This window comes from Ahaetulla prasina, chromosome 8, assembly GCF_028640845.1.
Source record: "Ahaetulla prasina isolate Xishuangbanna chromosome 8, ASM2864084v1, whole genome shotgun sequence".
Taxonomy (NCBI): domain Eukaryota; kingdom Metazoa; phylum Chordata; class Lepidosauria; order Squamata; family Colubridae; genus Ahaetulla; species Ahaetulla prasina.
The window spans coordinates 89,785,063-89,811,241 of NC_080546.1; the positions used below are offsets into that span (position 1 = coordinate 89,785,063).

The 26,179-nt window shown below is 43.3% G+C and overlaps 1 protein-coding gene across 2 annotated transcripts in view; it reads left to right on the plus strand.

The window, feature by feature from the left end:
- The first annotated feature begins 8,285 nt into the window (after positions 1 to 8,285).
- Positions 8,286 to 26,179, plus strand: part of SLC30A9 (solute carrier family 30 member 9) — a 38,495-nt gene continuing 20,601 nt past the window's right edge. For both annotated transcript variants that reach the window (XM_058193176.1, XM_058193177.1), the window contains exons 1-10: positions 8,286 to 8,521; positions 10,955 to 11,128; positions 13,121 to 13,174; positions 14,477 to 14,576; positions 15,590 to 15,682; positions 18,911 to 18,993; positions 19,971 to 20,029; positions 21,499 to 21,566; positions 22,880 to 22,982; positions 24,677 to 24,732. In XM_058193176.1, the coding sequence (XP_058049159.1) occupies positions 8,431 to 8,521; positions 10,955 to 11,128; positions 13,121 to 13,174; positions 14,477 to 14,576; positions 15,590 to 15,682; positions 18,911 to 18,993; positions 19,971 to 20,029; positions 21,499 to 21,566; positions 22,880 to 22,982; positions 24,677 to 24,732 (881 nt within the window). In that variant the 5' untranslated portion in view covers positions 8,286 to 8,430. The remainder of the gene's footprint in view (positions 8,522 to 10,954; positions 11,129 to 13,120; positions 13,175 to 14,476; positions 14,577 to 15,589; positions 15,683 to 18,910; positions 18,994 to 19,970; positions 20,030 to 21,498; positions 21,567 to 22,879; positions 22,983 to 24,676; positions 24,733 to 26,179) is intronic.

Consider the following 26,179-nt stretch of genomic DNA (forward strand, 5'->3'; position numbering starts at 1 on the left):
TTTCCTTTCTTTGGTATCTTCTTTGGTATTTTTTTTTTTAAACAGTGTAGAGAGGTTGGTCTTTTGCCCTTGGTATCACAGCGTCATTTTTTAGGTAACAGATTGTTGCTGCGTCTCAAGGTGCCATGGGCTGAGAGCATAAATTAAAGGGGGTGTGTGTGTGTTTGAATTGAAAGTTTCATCATTTTCCCCCCTCGTCTTCGAAGACCCGGAGCACAAAATGCTAATGGAAAGAGTTCTCCTGCATATTTGAGGAAAAAAAGTCAAACCCCTTTCAAAAGAAATCTAATAAGCATAATCGCGGCAGCCTGCTGACACGAAGGGGAAAACAAGGAGCCTCAATTTTCGTTTTTCTCTCTCTCTCTCTTTTTTTTTTTAATGCCGCAATTTCGTGGCCCCTGCAGATTTACAAATTGGATCACAACGGTAAATTATCTATTCCAGGACCCGTGAAGAGAAGTGCTGAAATCCATATCGGTTTGGAGGGCTGCTTAAATCAGCAAAAATAAAAAAAATAATAATGATAAATTTGATGGCCTGAAAATTGGAAATACCTAGGGCTTTCGGCAGGGATTGGGCAAAAACGCTCCCCTCTCCCTTCCACCCCTTGTAATTTATTTCGACCGTCTTTCATTCTAGACGCGTTGTATATCGGGTATTTACCGTATTTTTCCGAGTATTTTGCAGTATCCTTTCCCTGGAGTGGGGAGGGAATGGGGATTTTGCAGTAAGCTTTCCCTGGAGTTGGATGGGAATGGAGATTTAGAATAGAATAGAATAGAATTTTTTATTGTCCAAGTGTGATTGGACACACAAGGAATTTGTCTTGGTGCATATGCTCTCAGTGTACATAAAAGAAAAGATACATTCATCAAAATACAACATTTACAACACAATTGATGGTCAATATATCAATATAAATCATAAGGATTGCCAGCAGCAAGTTATAGTCATACAGTCATAAGTGGAAAGAGATTGGTGATGGGAACGATGAGAAGATTAATAGTAGTGCAGATTCAGTAAACAGTCTGACAGTGTTGAGGGAATTATTTATTTAGCAGAGTGATGGCCTTTGGGAAAAAACTGTTCTTGTGTCTAGTTGTTCTGGTGTGCAGTGCTCTATGGCGTCGTTTTGAGGGTAGGAGTTGAAACAGTTTATGTCCTGGATGTGAGGGAACTTGCAGTATCCTTCCCCAGAGTTGGGTGGGAATGGAGATTTTGCAGTATCCTTCCCTTGCCACGCCCACCAAGCCACGCCCACAGAACCGGTAGTAAAAAAAAATGTATTTCACAACTACCACGGGAGTATTCAAGCAACACGACGACTTCCAAGTCCCACCGGATATTTTTTTTTGCCTTCCCAACAAGACAAAGTACTGAAATTAGTTAAAACGACATTATTTCAGGGATTCTGGTTTATAGCAGACCTGAATATCAAAGTAATTCAAAGTAAGAGATGCATGGAATTCTTGCTTGCATTTTCCTTCTGAAATGCTACCCCCTTGTGGAACATTGTGGCTCTGTGGCTCAGACTGGTAAGACAGTCTGTTATTAACAGCAGCTGCTTGCAATTACTGCAGGTTCAAGTCCCACCAGGCCCAAGGTTGACTCAGCCTTCCATCCTTTATAAGGTAGGTAAAATGAGGACCCAGATTGTTGGGGGGGCAATAAGTTGACTTTGTATATAAATATACAAATATATCTTGATGAACGTATCTTTTCTTTTATGTACACTGAGAGCATATGCACCAAGACAAATTCCTTGTGTGTCCAATCACACTTGGCCAATAAAATTCTATTCTATTCTATTCTATATAAATATACAAATAGGATGAAGACTATTGCTTGACATAGTGTAAGCCGCCCTGAGTCTTCGGAGAAGGGCGCGATATAAATGCAAATTAAAAAAAACACATTACATGTAATTCGCCCTCTGTAAGAGGTGTCACAACTCCAACTTCCTCTTACGTCCAGTGCAAAATTTGCCGGTCAGCAAGCGTTTTATTTTTGTCAATCTAACATAGATCATTAAATTGTTATATAGAATCAACTTAGAACTATACGCCACCTTCGGTCATACCTAAGCTCCAAAGCTTTAACCAAAAATCCCCAAAGCTTTAACCAAAAACTGTCTACTGTTGACCTCACCCCATTCCTAAGAGGTCTGTAAGGGGCGTGCATAAGAGCACAAGCATGCCTACCGTTCCTGTCCTACTGTTTCCTTTCATTATATCCAATTTATATAGTTATTACATACTTATACTCACATATATGCTTATATATTATATAGTTACTTCATGCTTATGCTTATATATACTGTTATGACAAAATAAATAAAATAAGAATAAAAAAATAAGCGTAGTACACAAAATTGTCCGCTACCATGTCCTACCTGTCAATGAATACTTCCGCTTCAACCACAACAATACACGAGCACACAATAGATACAAACTTAAGGAAAACCGCTCCAAACTCGATTGCAGAAAATACGACTTCAGCAACAGAGTGGGTCAACACCTGGAATGCACTACCTGACTCTGTACTTTCATTCCCAAACCCTCAAAACTTTAACCTTAGACGGTCTACTGTCGACCTCACAGCATGAACAAACGAGATGATACCTCCCGCCTACCAGCCATTTGGAAACCCGCCCTTATTGACAAAGGAGTCCCTAACACGAGGAATGACACCAGACCCACACTCACAAGGTCCACACAGGATGTCACCACCACACATCCACCCAGAAAGCAGACCCAAACCCACACTGACGATGAAGCACGACCAAAGACCAGAAGCCAGACCGCAGTTGCAACATTAGCCATTTCAAACCCCTCCAATCCATACATGCAGCAGACTGACACCCACTATGAAGATGTAGCACGACCACGAATACGAAGCCAAACAACAGCAATGCAGCTCACCAGCTCAAATCCCCCTGCAACCCAGACTAATCTGAGCACAACCAAGCCCCGACCCAAACAGGACACACCCCCAGCCAATCAGAGCACAAAAAAACCCCCATCCAATCACCCCATTCCTAAAAGGTCTGTAAGGGGTGTGTATAAGCACATCAACCAGACGTGGGTTTCAGCAGGTTCTGACCAGTTCTGGAGAACCGGTAGCAGAAATTTTGAGTTGTTCGGAGAACCGGTAGTAAAAATTCTGCCCCTATCTACTATCTGCCTCCCGAGTCCCAGCTGATTGGGAGGAAATGGGGATTTTGCAGTAACCTTCCCCTGGATTGGGGAGGGAATGGAGATTTTGCAGTATCCTTCTCCTGGAGTGGGGTGGGAATGGAGATTTTACAGTATCATTCCCCTGCCAAAATTTTGAAACCCACCGCGGGCACCAACGTGCCTTCCGTCCCTCTCCTTCTGTCCCCATCTATTCATATCTATTTCATGTACTCATAATCACGTTTTTTACTTATATCTGTTATCTTATACATGCTTGACAAATAAATAAATAAATAAATAATTTCCACATCTTAAAACCGTTATTGTTTTTACTGCCTGCCTGGACTTAATTTCATCTCTTTGAGTTGACCAATAAATGAGGAAGCCGCGTCCTCTGGGATGTGTATGGAGATTCTCAAGTCATCCAGGTCATGGTTGTCTTAAAGAGGCAACTGGGCTTTCTTTGTTTTTCTTAGAAGACATTTAGCTTCTCCTCCAAGAAGCTTCTTCAGTTCTGACTGAGTGATGGGGGAATGGACGGATTTATCCTCCTTGCAGACAGCCGGTCATTTGCATCCTTTAAAGCTGCAAATATAAAGGAATATAAATTCCACCCACCCCCCGCTCAACATCCAGTCAGAGCTGAAGAAGCTTCTTGGATGAGGAGCGAAACGTCTTCCAAGAAAAAAAAACCCCAGAAAGTCCAGTTGCCTCTTGAAAAAAGCACCTTTGGAAGATTCACCCTGTGAATTCTTTTTTAAGGTGACCCCCAGGCAATGTAATGCGGCAAACCTATGAATATTCATCTGCCACTTAATATAGAAGCATCTGGCTGTACTATTAGCAATGCATTCAGTACCCAGTGGACAATTTGATGGCTGTATGTTGAAGGTTATCAGCGGACTCCCAAGAATCCAGTCGGCAGCCTGGTTATACTCCAATGTTTGGGTTGCTGAAGATCCATTGCATCAACTTCTTCCTCTTCCTCCTCTTTCTTCCTCTTCCTCCTCCCACTACTACTACTACTACTTCTCCTCCTCCTCCTCCTCCTTCTCCTTTTCCTCCCCTTCCCTTTCCTCCTCTTCTTCTTCTCCTTCCTGTACCATCTTCCTCCATCTTCTTCTTCTTCATCTCCTCCTCTTTTTCCTCCCCTTCCTCCTTCCTCCTTCCTCTATCTTCTTCTTCTTCTTCTTCTCCTCCTTTTCCTCCCTTCCTCCTCCTCCTCTTCCTCCTTCCTCTATCATCCCCCGTCTTCTTCTTCTTCTTCTTCTTCTTCTTCTTCTTCTTCTTCTTCTTCTTCTTCTTCTTCTTCTTCTTCTTCTTCTTCTTCTTCTTCTTCTTCTTCTTCTTCTTCTTCTCCTCCTCCTCCTCCTCCTCCTCCTCTTCTTCATCTTCTTCTCCTCCTCCACCTCCTCCATCATCTTCCCCATCTTCTTCTTCATCTCCTTTTCCTCCCTTCCTCCTCCTCCTCCTCTATCATCATCCTCTTCTTCTTCTTCTTCTTCTTCTTCTTCTTCTTCTTCTTCTTCTTCTTCTTCTTCTTCTTCTTCTTCTTCTTCTTCTTCTTCTTCTTCTTCTTCTTCTCCTCCTCCTCCATCATCTTCCCCATCTTCTTCATCTCCTTCCTCCCTTCCTCCTCCTCCTTCCTCTATCATCATCCCTCTTCTTCTTCTTCTTCTTCTTCTTCTTCTTCTTCTTCTTCTTCTTCTTCTTCTTCTTCTTCTTCTTCTTCTTCTTCTTCTTCTTCTTCTTCTTCTTCCTTCTTCTTCTTCTTCTTCCTTCTCCTCCTCCTCCTCCATCATCTTCCCCATCTTCTTCATCTCCTTTTCCTCCCCTTCCTCCTCCTCCTTCCTCTATCATCATCCCCCTTCTTCTTCTTCTTCTTCTCTTCATCTCCTCCTCCTCCTCCTCCATCATCTTCCCCATCTTCTTCTTCATCTCCTTTTCCTCCCCTTCCTCCTCCTCCTCCTTCCTCTATCATCTTCCAACTTCTTCTTCTTCTTCCTCCTCCTCCTCCTCCTTTTCTTCCTCCTCCCAAACAGGTAACACCAGGAGATTCAGAAGGAGATTCACCGATGATGTCAGTGTTGGGTAAGGCAACATCTGCTAGAAAGTAACTGAGCTCAGAGAGCTCCAAATAACTTGGTCAGGAGGAACCTACTTCCTAAAGTAAGCCTGTAGGACCTTGCAAAAGGGAAGATGTGCCCCCTTGAATATATCTCAAAACCAGCATTTTTTTCAGGTTTTGAGCTGAGCTCGGCTGATGAGTCAGAACAGAACAGAATAACAGAGTCGGAAGGGACCTTGTAGGTCATCTAGTCCAACCCCCTGCCCAAGGAGACTCTACTGCACCATTTCTGACAGAGGGCAGTCCAGTCTCTTCTTGAAAGCTTCTAGTGATGGAGCTCCCACAACTTCTGAATAACAGTATTGTTGGAAGAAATATCCATCAGGGTTCAGTTCCAAGTGGGGACAAAGACACTGGAAACATGGAGGCTGCTTGGAAAGATGGTTTAATGGTGGTCAGGATCACATGGCTTGAGTTCCTGAACAGAAAAGGGCTGAGATCCTGTGCGCTCCCTGGCTTTATGCTTTCTCTGAGCTTTGAACTTTCTGGGGCACAAGAAGACTATCCTGATTGGCTGTCAGACTCCCAGGGGGTGGGGGTCTTAGCTAGCCTTGCTGGCTGATGTAATCTTCCCAGGTGTCATGTGGTGAGTTTCTGTTGCTAGATGGGTTCTATTATGATGCAGATGATGGCTCATTGACAAAGATGGGGGGTGGCAGGAAGTTGCAGGGAGCTGCTTTGTCTTTAAAACATGTTTCTCCATTTCTCATCCAGGGAAATATATTTTGCCTTTTTAAATATTTTCTAAAATATTTCATTCTTCTAGGAGGGGGGTGGGTGCTAAATTCCTACAGTATAATAACAGATTAACAGAGTTGGAAGGGACCTTGTAGGCCATCTAGTCTAACCCCCTGCTCATGCAGGAGACCCTACATCATTGCTGACACATGGCAGTCCAGTCTCTTTTTGAAAGCTTCCAGGGATGGAACCTGGCACAACTTCTGAAGTCTGTGGATGTCCTGTTTTCTAGGCAAGAAGCTTTGACTTTTTTCTTTTTTCTTTTATTTTGTCACAACAGTATATACAATCATCAACATAAACAATAATTCATCATGAGAGAAAAAGTATATATAAGTAAAAGTATAAGTAAAAGTATGCATATAATACTATAATGAAGAGAACAATAGGACAGGAACGGTAGGCACTTTTGTGCTCTTATGCACGCCCCTTATAGTCCTCTTAGGAATGGGGTGAGGTCAACAGTAGACAGTTTTTGGTTGAAGATTTTGGGGTTTTGAGTAGAGACTATGGAGTCAGGTAATGAGTTCCAAGCATTAACAACTCTGTTACAGAAGTCATATTTTCTGCAATCAAGTTTGAAACGGTTGACATTAAGTTTGAATCTATTGTTTGCTCTTGTATTGTTGCGATTGAAGCTGAAGTAGTCTTTTACAGGAAGGACATCGCAATAGATGATTCTGTGTGTTAAACACAGGTCATGTCGGAGTCGGCGGAGTTGTAAGTTTTCTAAACCCAGGATTTCAAGCCTGGTGGTATAAGGTATTTTATAATACTATAAAATATAATATTATAACAAAATATTATAATTTTAATAATATGAAAATAAAATATTATAAAATATAATATTATAACAAAAGTATAAGGTATAAGACTTGCTGCCTTCTACCGGGAATTTCCTCCCCCACCCCTTTCCCTGTCCAGTCCACAGCCCTGCTTCGTTCTGGGGACCAAACTAACCAAGATTAACTTGGTTTCTTTCGAGTCCAGAGATGAGTACTGGTAAAATGGGCCGTCCCATTTCAGGATGGGGGGGAGGGCGAAGAGAAGAGAGGAGCATCCCCGCAAGGTGAAACCAGGGGGAGATGGTTACGCCCGAACAGGAAATGACGTAGCAGGGAAGATTTGGGGGGAGTGAGAGAAAAAAAAAGCACACCACGCTTTCTCCCTCTATCGGCATTGAAGCGCCCTTCAAGGCGGACCATAGAGAAGTAGAAGACAGAGCGGCACGGGTTTCTTTTTTCTTTTATTTTGTCACAACAGTATATACAATCATCAACATAAACAATAATTCATCATGAGAGAAAAAGTATATATAAGTAAAAGTATAAGTAAAAGTATGCATATAATACTATAATGAAGAGAACAATAGGACAGGAACGGTAGGCACTTTTGTGCTCTTATGCACGCCCCTTATAGTCCTCTTAGGAATGGGGTGAGGTCAACAGTAGACAGTTTTTGGTTGAAGATTTTGGGGTTTTGAGTAGAGACTATGGAGTCAGGTAATGAGTTCCAAGCATTAACAACTCTGTTACAGAAGTCATATTTTCTGCAATCAAGTTTGAAACGGTTGACATTAAGTTTGAATCTATTGTTTGCTCTTGTATTGTTGCGATTGAAGCTGAAGTAGTCTTTTACAGGAAGGACATTGCAATAGATGATTCTGTGTGTTAAACACAGGTCATGTCGGAGTCGGTGGAGTTCTAAGTTTTCTAAACCCAGGATTTCAAGCCTGGTGGTATAAGGTATTTTATAATACTATAAAAAATAATATTATAACAAAATATTATAAAATATAATATTATAAAATAAAATATTATAAAATATAATATTATAACAAAAGTATAAGGTATAAGACTTGCTGCCTTCTACCGGGAATTTCCTCCCCCACCCCTTTCCCTATCCAGTCCACAGCCCTGCTTCGTTCTGGGGACCAAACTAACCAAGATTAACTTGGTTTTTTCCGAGACCAGAGACGAGTGCTGGTAAAATGGGCCGTCCCATTTCAGGATGGGGGGGGGAGGGCGAAGAGAAGAGAGGAGCATCCCCGCAAGGTGAAACCAGGGGGAGATGGTTACGCCCGAACAGGAAATGACGTAGAAGGGAAGATGGTGGGGGGAGTGAGAGAAAAAAAAAGCACACCACGCTTTCTCCCTCTATCGGCATTGAAGCGCCCTTCAAGGCGGACCATAGAGAAGTAGAAGACAGAGCGGCACGGGTTTCTTTTCTTCCCCCCGTTCCCTCCCCACTTCCGGTTTCCGAGACTCCGCCTTCCCAAAATGGCGGCCCCTCACCTGTGGAGAGCCGGCCGGGCGAAGAGTCACCCATGAGGCGATTTCCACGCCGGCCTCCTTCTCCTTTCGCCCGTAGGCCGAGCGCGGGAGGAGGATGCTGCCGGCCCTGGCCGCTCAGCGGAAGGGATGGCGCTGCTTTTACCAGCTGCGGCTGCTGGGAGGCCGGTGCCCGCCGCTCTGCCCCGGTGAGTGTGGCCGGCGGGGCTTCCTGACCTCTGAGGGGGGGCTCCAGGCGGCCTGAAAAGAGCTGCAAAGGCCCCTCTTGCCCGTCCAGGGAGGGAGGGGTGGCTTTTGGACAGAGGGAGGGTATTAATACAGACCGTCCTCGACTTATGACCATAATGGAGGCTCCCCCACACCATTTACGTCGCTAAGCGAGACATGAGCTTCAAAAGTTTACGGCAAGAGGCTTTTTTTCTGGCATTGGAGTCACTATTAGCACACTTTCCCTCAGCAATCAAGTTCTTGTGCCCTTGCGGTTGACTGGAGTCCTCCACTTACGACCGTTCGCTTAGTGACCGTTCCAAGTCTTGGTATCCATTCTAATGTTACCTCTGCGTTAAAAATATGATTTTTTTTTTTTAAAAAAAAATCAAGGCTGTCCTCCAACTTCGGCAGCTTCAAAACTTGGGGATTTTCAACTCCCAGAATTCCCCAGCCAGGCTGGCTAGGGAATTCTGGGAGTTGAAGTCCACAAGTCTTGAAGCTGCCACAGTTGAACACCCCTGTTCTAGACTAAGACCCCCTGAATCAGCAATGACTGGCTTTGTACGTGTTAAGTGAAAATCAAGCCTATGTTAGCTGCATGCATAGATTTATTTTTGCTTGTAAATACATTTGGAATTATTGAGTCTGTCATTTGCACCTCTATAACTGTCTAGTTTGGTTCTGCAACCCAACAAGAAAGACACAGACTTCAGAGGATAATTAGAACTGCAGAAAAAATAATTGCTACCAACCTGCCTTCCATTGAGGACCTGTATACTGCACGAATCAAAAAGAAGACTGTGAAAATATTTACAGACCCTTCACATCCTGGACATAAACTGTTTCAACTCCTACCCTCAAAACGACGCTATAGAGCACTTCACACCAGAACAACTAGACACAAGAACAGTTTTTTCCCGAAGGCCATCACTCTGCTAAACAAATAATTCCATCAACACTGTCAAACTATTTACTGAATCTGCACTACTATTAATCTTCTCATAGTTCCCATCACCAATCTCTTTCCACTTATGACTGTATGACTATAACTTGTTGCTGGCAATCCTTATGATTTATATTGATATATTGACCATCAATTGTGTTGTAAATGTTGTACCTTGATGAAGGTATCTTTTCTTTTATGTACACTGAGAGCGTATGCACCAAGACAAATTCCTTGTGTGTCCAATCACACTTGGCCAATAAAATTCTATTCTATTCTATATCGAGTTCAGGTCATTTTTTGCATGTCAGGAGCTTGAAAGGGGGCAAAAAAGGCTCACTCTGTTTAAATACGTCTCTGTCTGGTTGTAAAATACATCTTGTCTTGTTTATTATCTTGCAAATCTTTCTCTGCAGCCTTAAATTATTCTGTTTAAAACAGAAGCTAACTTTACTGCATCCCTTTAGTGAGCATAATAAAGCAATTTGTTCCTGATGAGTGGAATTTGGGGATGTGATGTAAATAAACTTGGTATTGGAGAAATATTTTAATTTGCCATAAAACAGTTCAACAGTACTAACATTTATTGTTTCGTAATCACATGTGAGATCCAAAACTGTGTTATCTGGTACCTCTTGGCTTTTTAAAAATTGCCTTTGTGCGGGACTGCTATTTTCTTTGTGCTGTATCAGGTTTAGTGATAACCAGTGTTCCATTTGGGGAAAGTTCTGTCTCATTTGAATATCCTTTTCCCTCCGCCAACCTTGATCTGTTCTCTTCCTATTGTCCTTTGGCAAGCCCATCTAGTAAACATTTCAATAATAGAATAGAATAGAATTTATTGGCCAAGTGTGATTGGACACACAAGGAATTTGTTTTGGTGCATACGCTCTCAGTGTACATAAAAGAAAAGGAAAAAAAAGAAAAAAAAACCTTCATCAAAGGTACAACATTTACAACACAAATGATGGTCATAGGTTGCAATTTAACCCTTAATGATAGCAACAAAAAGTTATAGTCATACATTCATAAGTGGAAAGAGACTGGTGATGAAAACAATGAGAAGATTAATAGTAGTGTAGATTTAATAAATAGTTTGACATTCTTGAGGGGATTATTTGTTTAGCAGAGTGATGGCCTTCAGGAAAAAACTGTTCTTGTGCCTAGTTGTTCTGGTGTGCAGTGCTCTATAGCGTCGTTTTGAGGGTAGGAGTTGAAACAGTTTATGTTCAGGATGTGAATATTTTCACGGCCCTCTTCTTGATTTGTGCAGTATACAGGTCCTCAATGGAAGGCAGGTTGGTAGCAATTATTTTTTCTGCAGTTCTAATTATCCTCTGAAGTCTGTGTCTTTCTTGTTGCATTGCAGAATCATAACAATGTGATGCCTTCTCACCTGGTTTTTAGTATTGGCCAAAGGTGCTCTTCTGCCTTCTAAAACTACCATTTACTTTCATGTTTCCATCAGGCTGGCAAGTACCCGTTAAACCCGGGAGACTCCTGGCCATTCTGCCAGGTAGGCCTCTCCCTCATCCCGCCAGTCAAGTCCGAGCGTACTCCTCAAACGATCAGAAGAACAGCACAAGAACTCAAGATGCCAGTTCTTCAGCCTCAGAAGGCAGCGCGCCGAAAACAGCATCTGGTAGGTTCGTCCCGTTCACACAACCTGCGTTGAAGGGGTCAGTGTAGCTGCTCCTGTTTGCTCCAGAGATTTCTTTGACCGCAACGCTGTAATGAAGTGGTTAGAATCAACCAGGTTTAAACCCAGAGATTTCGCTTTGTCGCGACTTTCAATCGTCTGACAATGATGATGATTTCTCTCTGAGCCATCCTGCTTCTCCTAAAAGTTCTCCACCGCTTTTGTTTTCCCTCTGACATTTCAATACTTCGAAATACTTCGACTTAACGACCACAGTTCAGCCCAAAATGTCTGTTGCTAAGCAAGACGTTGGCTAAGTGAATTTTGCCCCCATTTTACAACTTTTCTTGCAGCGGTTGTTAAGTGAGTCGCAGTCCTTAACTTAGTAACCTGGTTGTTCAGTGAATCTGGCTTCTCCATTTGCTTGTCAGAATGTCATGCAAGGGAAACGCGTGACCCCGGGACGCTACAACCGTCATAAATATGAACCAGTTGTCAAGCACCCGAGTGCAAACCATGTGACCGTCGGGATGCTGCAACGGTGATAAGTGTGAAAAGCGGTCATAAGTCACTTTATTCAGAGCCGTTGTAACTTGGAATGGTTGCTGAACGAACTGTTGTAAGTCGAGGACTACCTGTACAATATATTTTGGACTTCACTCCCTCAGATCGGCTATCCTTTAATTAAATAATTGAGGCTTTCTTTCTTTTGAGCAGTAAGTTTTTGTTAAACCTTTGAGATTCAGGTAGAGAGAAGATGCGTAATACTACCTGAATGACCAATAATCCGTTAAGATTAAATTGTTATGTGACTGTTTTTCCTGATCAGAGTTTACACATTAATTTTTCAAAAAAAACCTGTTTGTTTTACAAGGGGGAAAATACTACTGGGAAGTGTGAAAGGAATTGAATTTGGCTTCTAGGTCTGGCTTCCCTGTTGAAAAACATGTGCCTGTAATTTTAATGCTTCAAAGATAAGAACAGAAAACAACTTTTAGCCAACTTTTAGCTTTTTTTAAAAAATAGTTCTATTGGGAACAACTGTATTTTCAAGGATGCTCAACAAGTTTCGACTGTGTATTGGAACAAATTAAAAACTTGTATGTTTAGGTCTATTCTGTTTAGCTCAGGGGTCTCCAACCTTGGCAACTTTAAGACTTGTGGACTTCAACTCCTAGAATTTCAACCCAGGGGGTTGAAGTCCACAAGTCTTAAAGTTGCCAAGGTTGGAGACCCCTGGTTAAGCTTATTTAATGGAAAAGATTATTCTGATTTTGTTGTCTTGTCCATCCTAATTTCTCCCAAGTTCAACTTAAAATCAAGTTGTTGTGGTGTTTTTTTTTATAACTAATTCATGCCATGAGTCAGGCATGCTTGTTATTAACTGAAAGAGACTTTCTTGCCAAGATCTTCCATTCAGAAGGCAAATTCTAATGTTTTTAATTTAGTGGAATTAATTTCAATTTACCGGTAGCGGATATAATGCAGCTGTCCAATTCCAGGGAATAAAGCAACAGTATAGTAACTGTTACTGAGGTCCTAACTCAATACAGTGTTGTTGAGGCTGCTAATTAAAGATGTATGATCATGTATCTGATACATTTTAGTAAAATCAGTGGTATTGTTTAGTTTTTAGCTTGGCATGAATTGTGCCCTAGAATGCAAAAGGAATATTTCGGAGCTAAAAAATTCTCATTTCCTTTCTTTCTGACACTGAGACAAAATACCACAATCTATCCACAAGACGGGTGTTTCTTTTGTTGCATCCTTACAATATAAAGGACCTTTTTGGTGGGAAGTGAACCAGTTAAAATTTGAATTGCGGAATAGAGAGGCCCGGGACGGAAAGAAATCATTGGAAGATTCATGTAGAAAATTTGAAATTGCTTTCTTCCAATGTCCATTCCATTTGCCAAATAATGCTGTCCCAATATCTTTCTGTTTTATTCTTACGACGCAAACACAACAATACGACCATGTCTTTTATTTTTCCAGCCCGAGACGCTATCAATCAGATTCCTTTCCCACAGCAACCAATTCAAGTAAAAGGTAATTGATGTCCTTCTTTGGTCATGCATAGATATTTAAGATGGGGTTGTGTCTGCGCCCCCCCCAGCCGGCCCTCCTGCCAGAAAGTGACTTGGAAAGTGAGGGGGAAGGGCCGTCAGGACTTACCTCGGGAGCACCGGCTTCCCTGGCTCAGCTCCAGGAGCCAGAGGCAGGCCAGGTGGAGGAGATAACAAGGCCTCCCTCCCCTGACTCTTCCCCCCCCAGGCCACGCCTCCAGACCCAGCTGATGGCAATCAGACCTGGCTGGACCCTAGGTTTTGTAGGCAGGAGAGGAGGGAACAACAGAAGCAAGGGTGGGGCAGGCCTAGGAAGTGCTGAGTCATGGAGCCACACCCCACAGGGTATAAAAGGCAGCGAGAGCTGCTGTGTCTCTTTGTATCAGGCAAATCCACTGATTGACTAAGAGCTGAAGTTTGTTCCTGGGTGACTCACCAGCGTCGTGGAAGATAACGGAGGCTCTTGGCAGACGCTGGCTCTTCTGCTGCCAGAGCTGGTAGTGCCGGCTAATTAAGCCATTACTCGGACGGAGGCGAGGGAGGACAGAACAGATGGTCTTAGAATCCCTTTTTGATAAAGCTACCAAAGAGGATAATCTGTATTTACCCACAAGGGCATTTAATCTTCGAATCCAATTTAATTCTTAAATAAATCCGTTCTTGATTGGTAATAAACCCTCATTCCCACTTCTCCCGCTGACTGAGAAATTGCTTTTGGTTTGTCATTCACTTTTCAAGTTTTGCAACCAGGTCACATCTAATCTCTATGACAAATTAGGAGAAATATTGGTGGCTTTAATCCAGTAGGTGAAAATGTGTTACATTAATACAAGGAATCCTTGACATGCGACCATAACTGAGCCCAAAATTTCGTTTGCTAAGTGATACGTTTGTGAAGTGAGTTTTGCCCCGTTTTATGACTTTTCTCAAGACATTCGTTAAGTGACTCCCTGAAGTTCTTAAATTAGTAACCCGGTGGTTAAGCGAATCTGGTTTCCCCATTGACTTTGCTTGTCCGAAGGTCACCAAGGGGGATCGTATGACTCTAGGAAACTGCAACCGTCATAAATGTGAGTCAGTTCCCAAGCATCTGACTGTAAATCCCATGACCATAGAGATGCTGCAACGACCATAAGGGTGAACAATGGCCATACATCACTTTTTTCAGTGCCATTGTAACTTCGAACGGTCACTAAACAAACCGTTGTAAGTCGATTTCTGACTTGTATCTTCCAAGCTCCAGAAACCCTCCGAGAGTAATGCTTTTCCCCCTTCTCTTTTCAAGTGAAAGCTGTGCTTAAAAAAAGAGAATATGGACCAAAGTACACAAAGAATAACTTCATCACTGGCGTGAGAGCGATAAGTGAATTTTGCCTCAAGTCCAGGTAGGTTCATCTCTCAGATTTTAAATTTGAACGACATAGTGTTTTTCAGAGTTATTCCACGACTTTACAAGTATGAGTGGGTGGTGAGAGGCACCGGATTCTGTGTTACCTTGATACTCAACTGCTCTTGTGACCCAGGCCCAAGTAGGTAGTAGTAAACTCAAGTCAGTTTAAAAACAAACAAACTTTATTCGAACAGCTGAGAATTAACTCATTCTCAGCGTAGTCCAAATAAATTAAAGCAAATTCCTTCCAACAGAAATTCCTCAGTCCTATCGCCAACCTTGGTCCAATTAGGCAAACTGCGAAAGGCCTTTCTTGGCAAAAATTCAGAAGACACCGATACGAAACAAATGCAACAAGACAAAGCTATCAGCGTTGTTTTCCGGCAAAGAGCCCAAACGCCGTTGCTGGTCTTTTAAGCCTTATGGGAGGGGCCAATCATCTCTTGGCCCTACTCCTGAGTCGTCCTCTTTGCTTTAGCTGTTCTTGCCTTCTGGCAGCTCTTCTCATGCGTGCATTAGGAACAGGCTCTTCCTGTTCCTCTGCCTCACTACTATCAGTCTCTGGAGGCTCCGGAGTCCGCACATCACTCCCCGATGGCCCTGGCCCCACTTCTGCCTCCGACGCAGAGCCCTCATCCGGGTCTTCCCCAGCCTCCAGGAATGGCCCATGCTCTTCCTCAGCCTCATCGCTGTCCGACTCCATTGCCAGCTCCACAGGCTGCTGGAGGACCACAACAACTGCTTCGAAACTCATCGAATTTGGTACTGAATGCATTTTTACAATGAACATTTTGTCCCTCGTACTCATTATTTGTTTGGTACTTAGAGCCTTGGTGGCTCAGTGGTTAGAGTGCAGTACTGCAGGCTGTTTCTGCTGACTGCCTGCTGTCTGCAATTTGGCAGTTCAAATCTCACCAGGCTCAAGGTTGGACTCAGACCTTGGATCATCTTTATAAATTTTTGCTTTTCTTCTTTCAAGGATTTTTTTTTTCCTGTCTCCTTCAACAGTGATCTTGACCAACTGAGGAAAATCAAACGTCGCAGCCCTCACGACGATACCGAAGCTTTCACTGTGTTTTTGAGATCCGAAGTGGAAGCTAAGTAAGAGCATCTTTGAAAAGGTTATCTTAAGTAGAGATTTTACTTCCTAATGCTTTCCTGTAGAGTTCACACAATTTGCTCATCAGCTGGTAAACCGTGTTAACTTAGTCTGTTTTGACTCTCATTTGGTTGTGGTTTCTTCAGGCAATAAAACCAGAGTTCAGGATGTTGACTGATTTTTTTCCCCACTTGTGGCTTAGGGGGAATGGGCAATGCTTAATAAATCACTAGTAAAAAAAGGCTTGATTTCAATCATAACTTTTTTTGGAAAAGTTTTTAAAAAATTTTTTAAAAAGTTTTAAAAAGTTTTTAAAAAAATTTTTAAAATTTTTTAAAGACAAACATAAAAACATCTTTCATTCAAATTTCAATACAATGTGTTGGTGCGTGGATTTCATTTTTTGTGCAAAAACAGTATATCATTAGCTTATTTAATCATCCATTTTATCATCTAACTATGATCAGATAATTTAATCAATTAATTTCTGGAACAATATTTCTTATCATCCTATTTTATCCGTCATTTCAAAGAATTTATATCATTCATTCGCATCAATTCATTATCATATTAAAAACTAAAGTCTTCTTTGTCATAATTTCTTTTCCAGCCATTGGTAAAATAAATCCCATACTTTATAAAATTGCTTAGCTTCCTGTTCCCTAATTTCAAAGGTCAGTTTACTCATTTCTGCACGTTCCATTATTTTCCCAATAATTTCCTCTTGCAATGGCAATTTCTCATTTTTCCAGTTCCTTGCAAATACAATTCTAGCTGCTGTTATTACATTCCCGATCAAATTTCTCAGTTCGCTAGTATAGGTTTCAGGTATAATTCCCAATAGAAAAAGTTCCGGTTTAAAGTCTGATTTCAATCGTAATTTTTAAAGAGCAGCTGTCATCTCTTGTCCCGCAGCGGCTCCTCCTCTGATCCCCCTGTTGACTCACCGACCGTCCCAGTCACTTTAATGGAACGGCTGGTGATGCGCCAGGGAGACGACAAGGTGAGGGACGTGGCAGGCAGCAGCTGAGTGGATGCCCGCTAACAGGTGATGCTGCCAGGACGGATCTGAAATGACAGGTGCTCTTTAATATTATATTTATAAGTCGCTTCATTTTTACTGCTTGCCCTTCCTCCTCCCACTTAGAGTGGTACAGATGCATTTCTCTTCAATCGATCAAAACAGTTTGTAGCGTACATAGATTTGCAAAACAACGGGATAAAGGAATGCTCCTGAACTTTGCTTTATGATTTATCCCCATGGTTACTGCAAAATTGTGTGAGTGCGTCAATGCAGTGCATGTTATCACAGCTTGCAGAGCTCGGGTTCGTTGAATGGGTTAACCAAAAATGTCAATATTGCAGAGTATTACAGCCTCGTGCTGCATAACTCCATTTCATGCTGAATAAACTAAACTATTTGTGTATCTTAAATAGAAAACTATCTTTAGATAGATTTTTTTACTCCAAAAGCATTTTATTGAAATAAATTTGATTTAAATTAAAAAAAAATCCAATTTAAATTTTAAAAAATTGATTTTTTTAATTTTTTTTAATTTAAATTATAGATTTTTATCCACCCTGGTGTTTTCCCAACCATCTAACCAATCATCAGATTAGACAAGAATCTTAAAAAATAGTAGGGAGTAAAAGCATTGCCAAAGCATTTCGACTAAAACCACATAAACCAGGGGTCTCCAACCTTGGTCCTTTTAAGACTTGTGGACTTCAACTCCCAGACTCTGGGAGTTGAAGTCCACAAGTCTTAAAGGGTCCAAAGTTGGAGACCCTTGACATAAACAAGAAATTAATTGATTTTTTTAAAATTGCATTTATATCCCGCCCTTCTCCGAAGACTCAGGGCGGTTTACACTATGTCAAGAAATAGTCTTCATCCATTTGTATATTATATACAAAGTCAACTTTTATTGCCCCCAACAATCTGGGTCCTCATTTTACCTACCTTATAAAGGATGGAAGGCTGAGTCAACCTTGGGCCTGGTGGGACTAGAACCTGCAGTAATTGCAGGCAGCTGTGTTAATAACAGACTGTCTTAGCAGTCTGAGCCACAGAGGCCCTATTTCATTCCAGAAATTAATTGATTTCATATTTCCCTTTTTTTTTCACCATGGCACACTTGAGAGACACAGCGAATCGTGCCTCTCTTGTCATTGATTCTTGCTGTGCCAGTGAAGATACCCGAGTGGAAATATTGAAGGTTGAATTGTGGGAAATCTGCTGTGAGACAGATAAACTGTAATAAGAGCACCCAACCTACCATTCAAATCATCCGGGTAGCAGCATGTCGAAGGACGCCTGGACACAAGCATCCTAATGTGATGCTCGATTTAGGAAGAGTTCAAAACTTCTTCCAAAATTAGCAGGCTCCTCCCCCTTCTTTCCTCAGCTTAGCTTGGTTAACATCCCATTTTGTTAGCTCAGGCAAACGTTCTCCATCCGCCTATTTCAGGCGTCTCCAACCTTGGCAACTTTAAGACTTGTGGGCTTCAACACCCAGAATTCCTCAGCTGGCTGAGAAACTCTGGGAGTTGAAGTCCACAAGTGTCGTGTCCCACTCCTCCGCTGACGGCTGGGTCCGGGAAATCCGAATCAGGCTTGCCTCTGCAGCTCTGCCCAAAGTCCTAGCAAAGTCCTCAGAGCAGGCAGGAGACCAGTAAGTGACTTCAGCAAGATAAGTTTGACTTTTGCCTGACTCAGAGACTGCCAGAAAGTAGCTCCTTTATATAGGCCATGGGGTGTGGCTCCATGACTCAGCACTCATTAAGGCCTGCCCCTCCCTTCCCTCTGTTGCCTCCGCCTCTCCAATCTTCTGATGCGAGGGTCACTCCAATCAGCTGTTCTTGGGAGTAAACCCTCCTCAGGCTCACCTGCTGTGGATGAGGGGGAGGGGTCTAGCTGCTCCGTTTGCCTGGGCATGGAGTCAGGGCTGGGGCAGGGAGATGCTCCTTCTTCTGCAGTTTGTGGGGGCATGGAGCCAGGACTTGGGCCGGAAGGCATACATTCCTCAGTGTTGGGGAGCAGGTAAGAAGGCCCCGGCTGCTCTGAGGGCGGGCAAGACACAACAACAAGTCTTAAAGTTGCCAAGGTTGGAGACCCCTGGCCTATTTCACCTTCCAGAGAGCATGTCACATATCCCCCTTTTTTCCCCATCGTCAAAAGTGTTGGCAAGTCAGATCTGTGTCTTTCCCCCCCCCCCTTTGTGAAACAGGTCTATAGAAGTCTGGGGAAGCCCCGAAGCTCTTGCTCGAGAGAGGAAAAGGCGCATAGAAGCCGAAAGGGAATACATGGAAAGTAAGTTTAGAACACACTTCGTAGTTTTGATTGCGAGGGACATCCGGCGGTGTATTTAATTAAATTGCGGTTTTGTGTGTGGCTCCTCTAAGATCTTCTGGAAGTAGATTTTAATTGGAAGCAGGGGATTCTGGGTTGATGAATGGTGTGGTGGCCTAGAGATGGAGCCCCTTGCCTTACAATCAGGAGGCTGTGAGTTTGATCCTAGATAGAGGCAGATATTTCTCTCTCTGGGCACAATGAGAGTATATCTGCTGAACAAAACTCTGCATTGGCGACAGGGAAGGGCATCCGGCCAGTAAACACTCAGCTCCATTCAGTTGCCCAGCCTCCACCCTGCAACCCCTGAATTATGGGGTTGTTAAATGATGATTTGCAGTAATTATACACGCAAGATGTGGTACTGACTACCAAGTAGTGCAGTGGCCTAAAGGTGGAGCTATCACTTCACAATCAGGAGGCTGTGAGTTCGATCCTAGGTAGAGGCAGATATTTCTCTTTCTAGGCATGATGCTGAACAAAACTGCATTGGCGACAGGAAGGGCATCCTGCCAGAAAACACTCTGCTAGCTCCATTCAGTTGCCCAGACTCCACCCCCACCGCAAGGGATTATGGGGTCGTTAAAAGAGGATGATGATGATGAGGGGAAGCTGGGTTGAATTGGGTTTGAGATGAGTCGGGAACGTCTAGCACATATGTGCAAGGGGAACCTTTACTTTTACCTTATACTCTTATAAAGACGAATCTAAAATTACATAGGGGTGAGTACAGGGATTTGATTACTGTAAACATAAGATCTGTAGAATTCTGTTACACAAATTCTTGACTCTTCTTTATTAAAGACATTTAAGATTTAAATACCTTTAATAGCAGTCACTTTTCAGATCAGTAAATACTTTCCAGTTTTCTTGACCATAGCAGCAGTTGTTATTGCTGTCAGCATTATTTCTTCCATCTTTCTCTGTTCTTTTTACAGAATTATTTAGAAGCCAGAAATTGTTGAGAGAATACCGAAATTTCCAAGGAGAAACGAAGGTGATTTTTTTTTAACATTGGTTGTAAAAGCCTATGTGTGGCCTATTTTTTAAGTGCAATTAGTGTTGTAACTGTGTAATTTTTACTGTCTCTACCGAGTGTGGAATCTGTTGTCTTAAGTCCAAATAATTACCTCTGCTTTTTTCCTTGCCTACTTGGCAAAAGTTGGGCCCTCCTTCCCGCTATCCTAGTTTCAAAATTCCTAGAACACTTATCTTCCTGGCTGGAGGGCAAGATGGATTATTCTCAGTTTAAATGATCTCAATGGCTAAATGGCCTCTGAAGTGAAGGTTTGTATCAGGCAACCTTTGTAAAGTTTGAAAGAAGACGGTGGCCACACCTGCCTACATGAGATCATTGTCTATGTCAGGGGTCCCCCAAACTTGGCAACTTTAAGACTTGTGGATGTCAACTCCCAGAATTGCCCCAGCCGGCTATGTTTGCTGAGGAATTCTGGGAATTGATGTCCACAGGAGGTCTTTAAAAGTTGTCATGGCTGGACATCTATCTGTGTGCAGCTTATCGATGATCTGGTCTGCAGGGTAAATACAGCCAGGATTTTTGCAGCCTTTGCAAGTAGGATCACAGGTGGTTTAATCCAAATTAAGCAGAGTGTCAGGTCTGTCCCAGCGTGGGCGTTTAGGAAAGAAAGACCCTCGACTCCCATTTGCAGTGGGAGGTATAACTTTTACTGAAGTCAAGCAGCTACAGTGGAGAAAAGCCAGATCTGAAATATTCCTGCGTAAACCACAGTGTTTTTCCCTTCTCCTAGAGCCCTTCCATAAATGTCCAGTGGGGTTCACTTGAGGTGTTTTGGGTAACAGTCCTAAAGTTTGACATTTTTTTACATTCCGTTCTCACACCCAGCTCCCATCCTCTCTCAGTAAAAGCACACTTATTCACGAGGGACAGTTCTTCATCCGCTAGGCTTTCTTGCCATTCCTTTTGCACGGAACGACCAGCTTGTGTGCGTCACAAAGATCCTGCAGACTTCCCTTGCAGGCTTGTCAATAGTTGGGACTCGCCCATTATAAATCGCAGTTACCCTACCTGTTAGCCAATTCGTGCCTTGACTTAACACCTGGGGGCAGTAAAGGCATGGAGAACATTTAAGACGATTGGGCATGAACTTTCGTGGTTGGCGGACAGGGAGAGTCATCAAACATTTTTTGCTTTTGCTTGGGTGAGTTGAAGTTGATCTTCCCTTTTAGTAGAAGATCTATTTCTTGTAAGAAATAATAAATCGGGGCTGGTGGTTGCTTTTCCCCCCCCCTCCAGAAGCATTATTTTCAGGTATAGATCTGATTGACTTTATTCTAAGCGCTCATCAACGCACAGTCGTTCGTACACTCTTGCTTAAAATAGGCAATATCCGAAATCGTATTTGTAAAACCATTGCATTGTTTATGAAACACATAGAGGGAAGCGTGTCGTTTGTCTTAAACTACGTGCTTCTGTCTTTAATTTAGCCACGTTCCCGTGCGTCAGCTGTGTTTCTGAGCGGTCCAGGAAAAGTGGTGATGGTCGCTATTTGCATGTAAGTTTTCTTTTTCTTTTTCTTTACGTGTTAAAACATAGACGCTGCAAAGCTTAATCTGGCACGGCTCACTGCTGTTTTATTATGTTGCCATATATTGGGTAATGCTTTTATCGGAAATCAGAATTTTGGTTTAGAAAGGAAAGCTTAAAAGTTGGCTGAGTTAGAATATTAGACTAAAGAATGACAGTTGGAAGGGACCGTAGAGGTCTTCTAGTCCAACCCCCTGCTCAGGCAGGAAACCCTGAAAAAAAAAATTCAGAAAAACCTGTCCAGTGTCTTCTTACAAAACTTCCAGTGTTGGGGCATCCACAACTTCTGGAGGCAAGTTGTAAGAGCTTAGGGCCCTGATGGCGAATTTATGGCACGCTTGCCACATATCTACGGGCATGCAAACCATTGCCCTAGTTCAGCTCCAGGGCGCAAGCGTGCGCTGGCCAGCTGATTTTTGCCTGGCCCTGCCCACGCCGCCCCTCCCCCTCCCAGGAGTCTCCACGCGGCCTGTTTTGGATGCCAGATAAGTACAGGGCTCGCGTAGAGGCTCTGGGAAGTCGTTTTTGGCCTCCGGAGGGCCTCTGGGGGTGTGGGGGAGGCTGTTTTGGCCCTCCCCAGGCTCCAGAAGAGGCTAGTTGTTCAACCTCCCGTCTGTGTGTGGATTCATCATTGTCTCGAATGAGACCGATCACTGTTGTGTCATCTGCGAACTTCAATAATTTAACAGATGGATCATTGGAGATGCAGTCATTGGTATACAGAGAGAAGAGAAGTGGGGAGAGCACACAGCCTTGGGGGGCCCCTGTGCTAATTGTACAGGTATTTGATGTGATCTTGCTTAGCTTCACCTGCTGCTTCCTGTTTGTTAGGAAGCTTGTGGTCCACTTACAAGTCAGTTCAGGTACCTGTAGCTGGTTTAGCTTAGTTAGAAGAGTGTCTGGAATGATGGTATTGAATGCAGAACTAAAGTCTACAAAGGGGAGGTCTTTGGAGAGTCAAGATGTTGTAGGATGTAGTGCAGAGCCATATTAGGAGCATGGGGATTTGCACAGTAGTGGGAAGGCGGAAGCTGCCGTATATTTTGAATTTCTGTGGCTCACATGCGCTGGACCTCTAAATCAACATTTTGGTAGTTCCCGCACTTGTCCTGCTCATTCCCAAATGCATGGTTTTGCGACTATATTAGGCAGCTCGCCAATCTCATTATCCATTTGTCGATCCAAGAGCGGCATTGAGTATTTAAAGTTTTGTGGAGTCTCCCAAAAATTGTGAGTGTGTCATTTACCTCCTGGTGACGACAGTTTCTCCTCCTTCCGCAGAAACGGCTTGAATTTTTTCTTCAAGCTCCTTGCCTGGGTTTACACGGGTTCTGCCAGCATGTTTTCTGAAGCCATACATTCCTTAGCAGATACTTGCAATCAAGTAAGTAGCAAAATTTGCAATTTTGCGCTTCTCGGGGAGTTCTGTATATTTTCCCAATTCTTCCCATTCACCTCACATTCTTTTATAATCATTTCAAATTTTGTTAACTGTCTTGTCTTTCCCCTCAAATCTTTCTTCCGCTTTTATCCATTTCTCTAATTTTATTAAATCCAACCAATTTAATTTAATATCTGCTAAAATGAAGAGGTGTAATGGGCCAGTAAAACGGGGGCGGAAATTGACAGGAAGTATGCAATTTTAGGAGATCAGTCTTGTGATATTGCAGCTAACTTAATATTCTCATCCCCAGTCTTATGATCATTGGATGCTATTCTGTTTTTTTGGAGTTTCTGACCGTTTTTTTTCAAAATAAGGTTCCCTGAAGGTACAGGTAGTCCTCGACTTAGGACCACAATGGAGGCCAACATTTCTGTGGTTCAGTGAGTTTTGCCCCCATTTTACAACTTTTCTGGCCAGTTGTTAAGTGAATCACTGCCGTTGATACATTAGGAACCTGGCTGTTAAGTGAATCTGGGCTCCTCATTGACTTTGCTTGTCAGACGGTCGCAAAAGGGGATCCATGTGACCTTGGGACACAGCAACGGCCACAAGCATGAACCGGTTGCCAAGCGTCTGAATTCTGATCACATGACCATTGGTCGTAACTCTGAAAAATGGCCATAAGTCGCTTTTTTTCAGTCCCATTGTAACTTTGCTGACTAAATGAACTGTTGTAAGTTGAGGACTACCTGTACTTAAATTATTAAAGTTACTAAAGCAGCGGTCACCAACCGGTGGTCCATGGACCAGTGGTGGTCCGTGAGAAAATTTTGGTGGTTCTCAGAAAAATTATTTCCATTTTTTATATTGCACTCAATCAGGGGTCCTCAAACTGCGGCCCCTGGGACGGATACGTGCAATGAACGTTTGTGTTGCTGTGGAGAGTCTCCCCCCCAGAGAGTCTTTTTGTGTGGGTCGGAGGGGGGCAGAAATTCCAACTTGGGGTCTGCTTCAGCCTCCTGGTGGGGGGCTTTGGGCGAAGGCTGGAGGGAAGTGCTGCTGGTGGCGAAGAGCCAGAGCGCCTCGTTCCAGTGGGACTGTATCATTGCTTGGAACTGGCTGACCATTTCAGTCCGCTGAGCCTCCAGGCACCGGTACCTGGCCTTGCACTCCAGCAGGTCTTCCCTCTGCTTGGAAAGCCTATGCTCCTAGTCCTCAGTGAGGTGCTTCTGCTGAGCCTCCTTCTCGGTCAAATCCAATTTGAACTGATCCAGCTATTTTGCCAACTCTTTCTCTTGGTGACTGTTAAGCTCCAAAAACTGCTTCCTGTTGGGGCTCTAAGGAGCTCGGGTGGGCAGGCGAGGAGTGGCGAGTAGAGGCTGGCAAGGTGCCCTTTGACGTGTGTGACATTGAGTTGGCCACGCCCACTCAGTCACATGACCACCTAGCCATACCCGCCCAGCCGGTCATTAGGCAGATCATATTAGTGGTCTGCGGAATTTAAAATTATGAATTTGATGGTCCCTGAGGTCCGAGAGGTTGGGGATCCTTGTACTAAAGCATTGCCACAATTGTAAAAATTGATAAGGCTTTAATGCAGTTGCTTGACTTTGGTGAAACCTTCTAAAATTAAACATCAAGTTATCCTGTTTTTTCCTGTGGGGGTCTCTGCCCCCTTTTCTTTCCACACACAGGCCTTGCTCGCGTTGGGGATCAGCCAGTCGGTGAGGATACCTGACCAAAGCCATCCGTAAGGATTTTGAACCTTTTTCTTTTTTCTTCTTGTTCTGAAATTTTCTGTTTTCAGGAAAAAAACCAAAACCACAACCCATCAACAATTGCCCAAATCTTATCTTATCTTTCGGACATTTTAACCGAAGCTCAGATTCAGTGAAATAACTTAAAATTTGGGAAAATAAAATCGACAGTTTTTGGTGCTTTAAGACAATCCCTGGCAGAATTTCTCATTCTTGACAGCTAAAGGCCGCATGTCTTAAAGCGGTGAGAAGCTGAGAACATGGATATGTGGCAGACACCCAGTTCTCCTTATCGTTCTCCCTACAACCATCGTTATGGTTGTAACATTTTTAAAATACCTGTGGAGATTCTCAGTCACCTGGGTCATAGCTGTCTCAAAGGTACTTTTTGCAAAAGGCAGCGTTGGGGCCGTTTCTTTCCTTAAGGAAGAAGGAGGAGAAGACATTTCACTTCTCATCCAAGAAGCTTCGTCGATTCTAGCAGGATGGTGAGAGCGATGGAACGGTTATCTATGACAGGATGGGGTGGGGGAGATTGTGGAAGGATCGTATTTCTTGGCAGTCATGTGGTCATTAGCATTCAGAGCTTTTGAGGACACCTGGGGGTTTATTCTGTGCCCTCAGGGTCACCTGTATCAGAGTGAAAATGGGGGTGGAACCAATCCTTCCATTGCCCCCACCATGCTGCCAAAACCAATGAAGCTTCTTGGAGGAGAAGCAAAATTTATTTATTTTATTTATTTGTTTATTTATCACATTTCTATACCGCCCTTCTCCGAAGACTCAGGGCGGTTTACAGCCAAGATAAAATCGCACAGAAACAAACGTTAAGGACATTATTAAAAATCTAATACAAAATTGGCCCAATAATTTAAAACTAATAAAATATAAAATAAACCCTAATAAAACCACCCATGTTAAAATTGCAATTAGGCCAACCCTGCACGATGGAAAAAGAGAGTCTTAAGCTCGCGCTTAAAGGTCAGGGAGTTGGCGTAGCCCCAGTGGTAACTCATTCCACAGGGCAGGAGCCCCCACAGAGAAGGCCCTTCCCCTGGGAGCTGCCAGTCGGCATTGTTCGGCTGACGGCACCCTGAGGAGGCCCTCCCTATGGGAACGCACAGGTCGATGGGAGGCTATTGGTGGCAGTAGGCGGTCCCGTAAGTAAATTACTACTACTACTACTACTACTACTACTACTACTACTCTTCCTCTTCTTCTTCTTCTTCTTCTCTCCCCCCTCCTCCTCCTCCTCCTCCTCCTCCTCCTCCTCCCCTTCCTCCTCCTCCTCCTCCTCCTCCTCCTCCTCCTCCTCCTCCTCCTCCTCCTCCTCCTCCTCCTCCTCCTCCTCTTCTTCTTCTTCTTCTTCTTCTTCTTCTTCTTCTTCTTCTTCTTCTTCTTCTCTCCCCCTCCTCCTCCTCTTCTTCCTCTTCTTCTTCT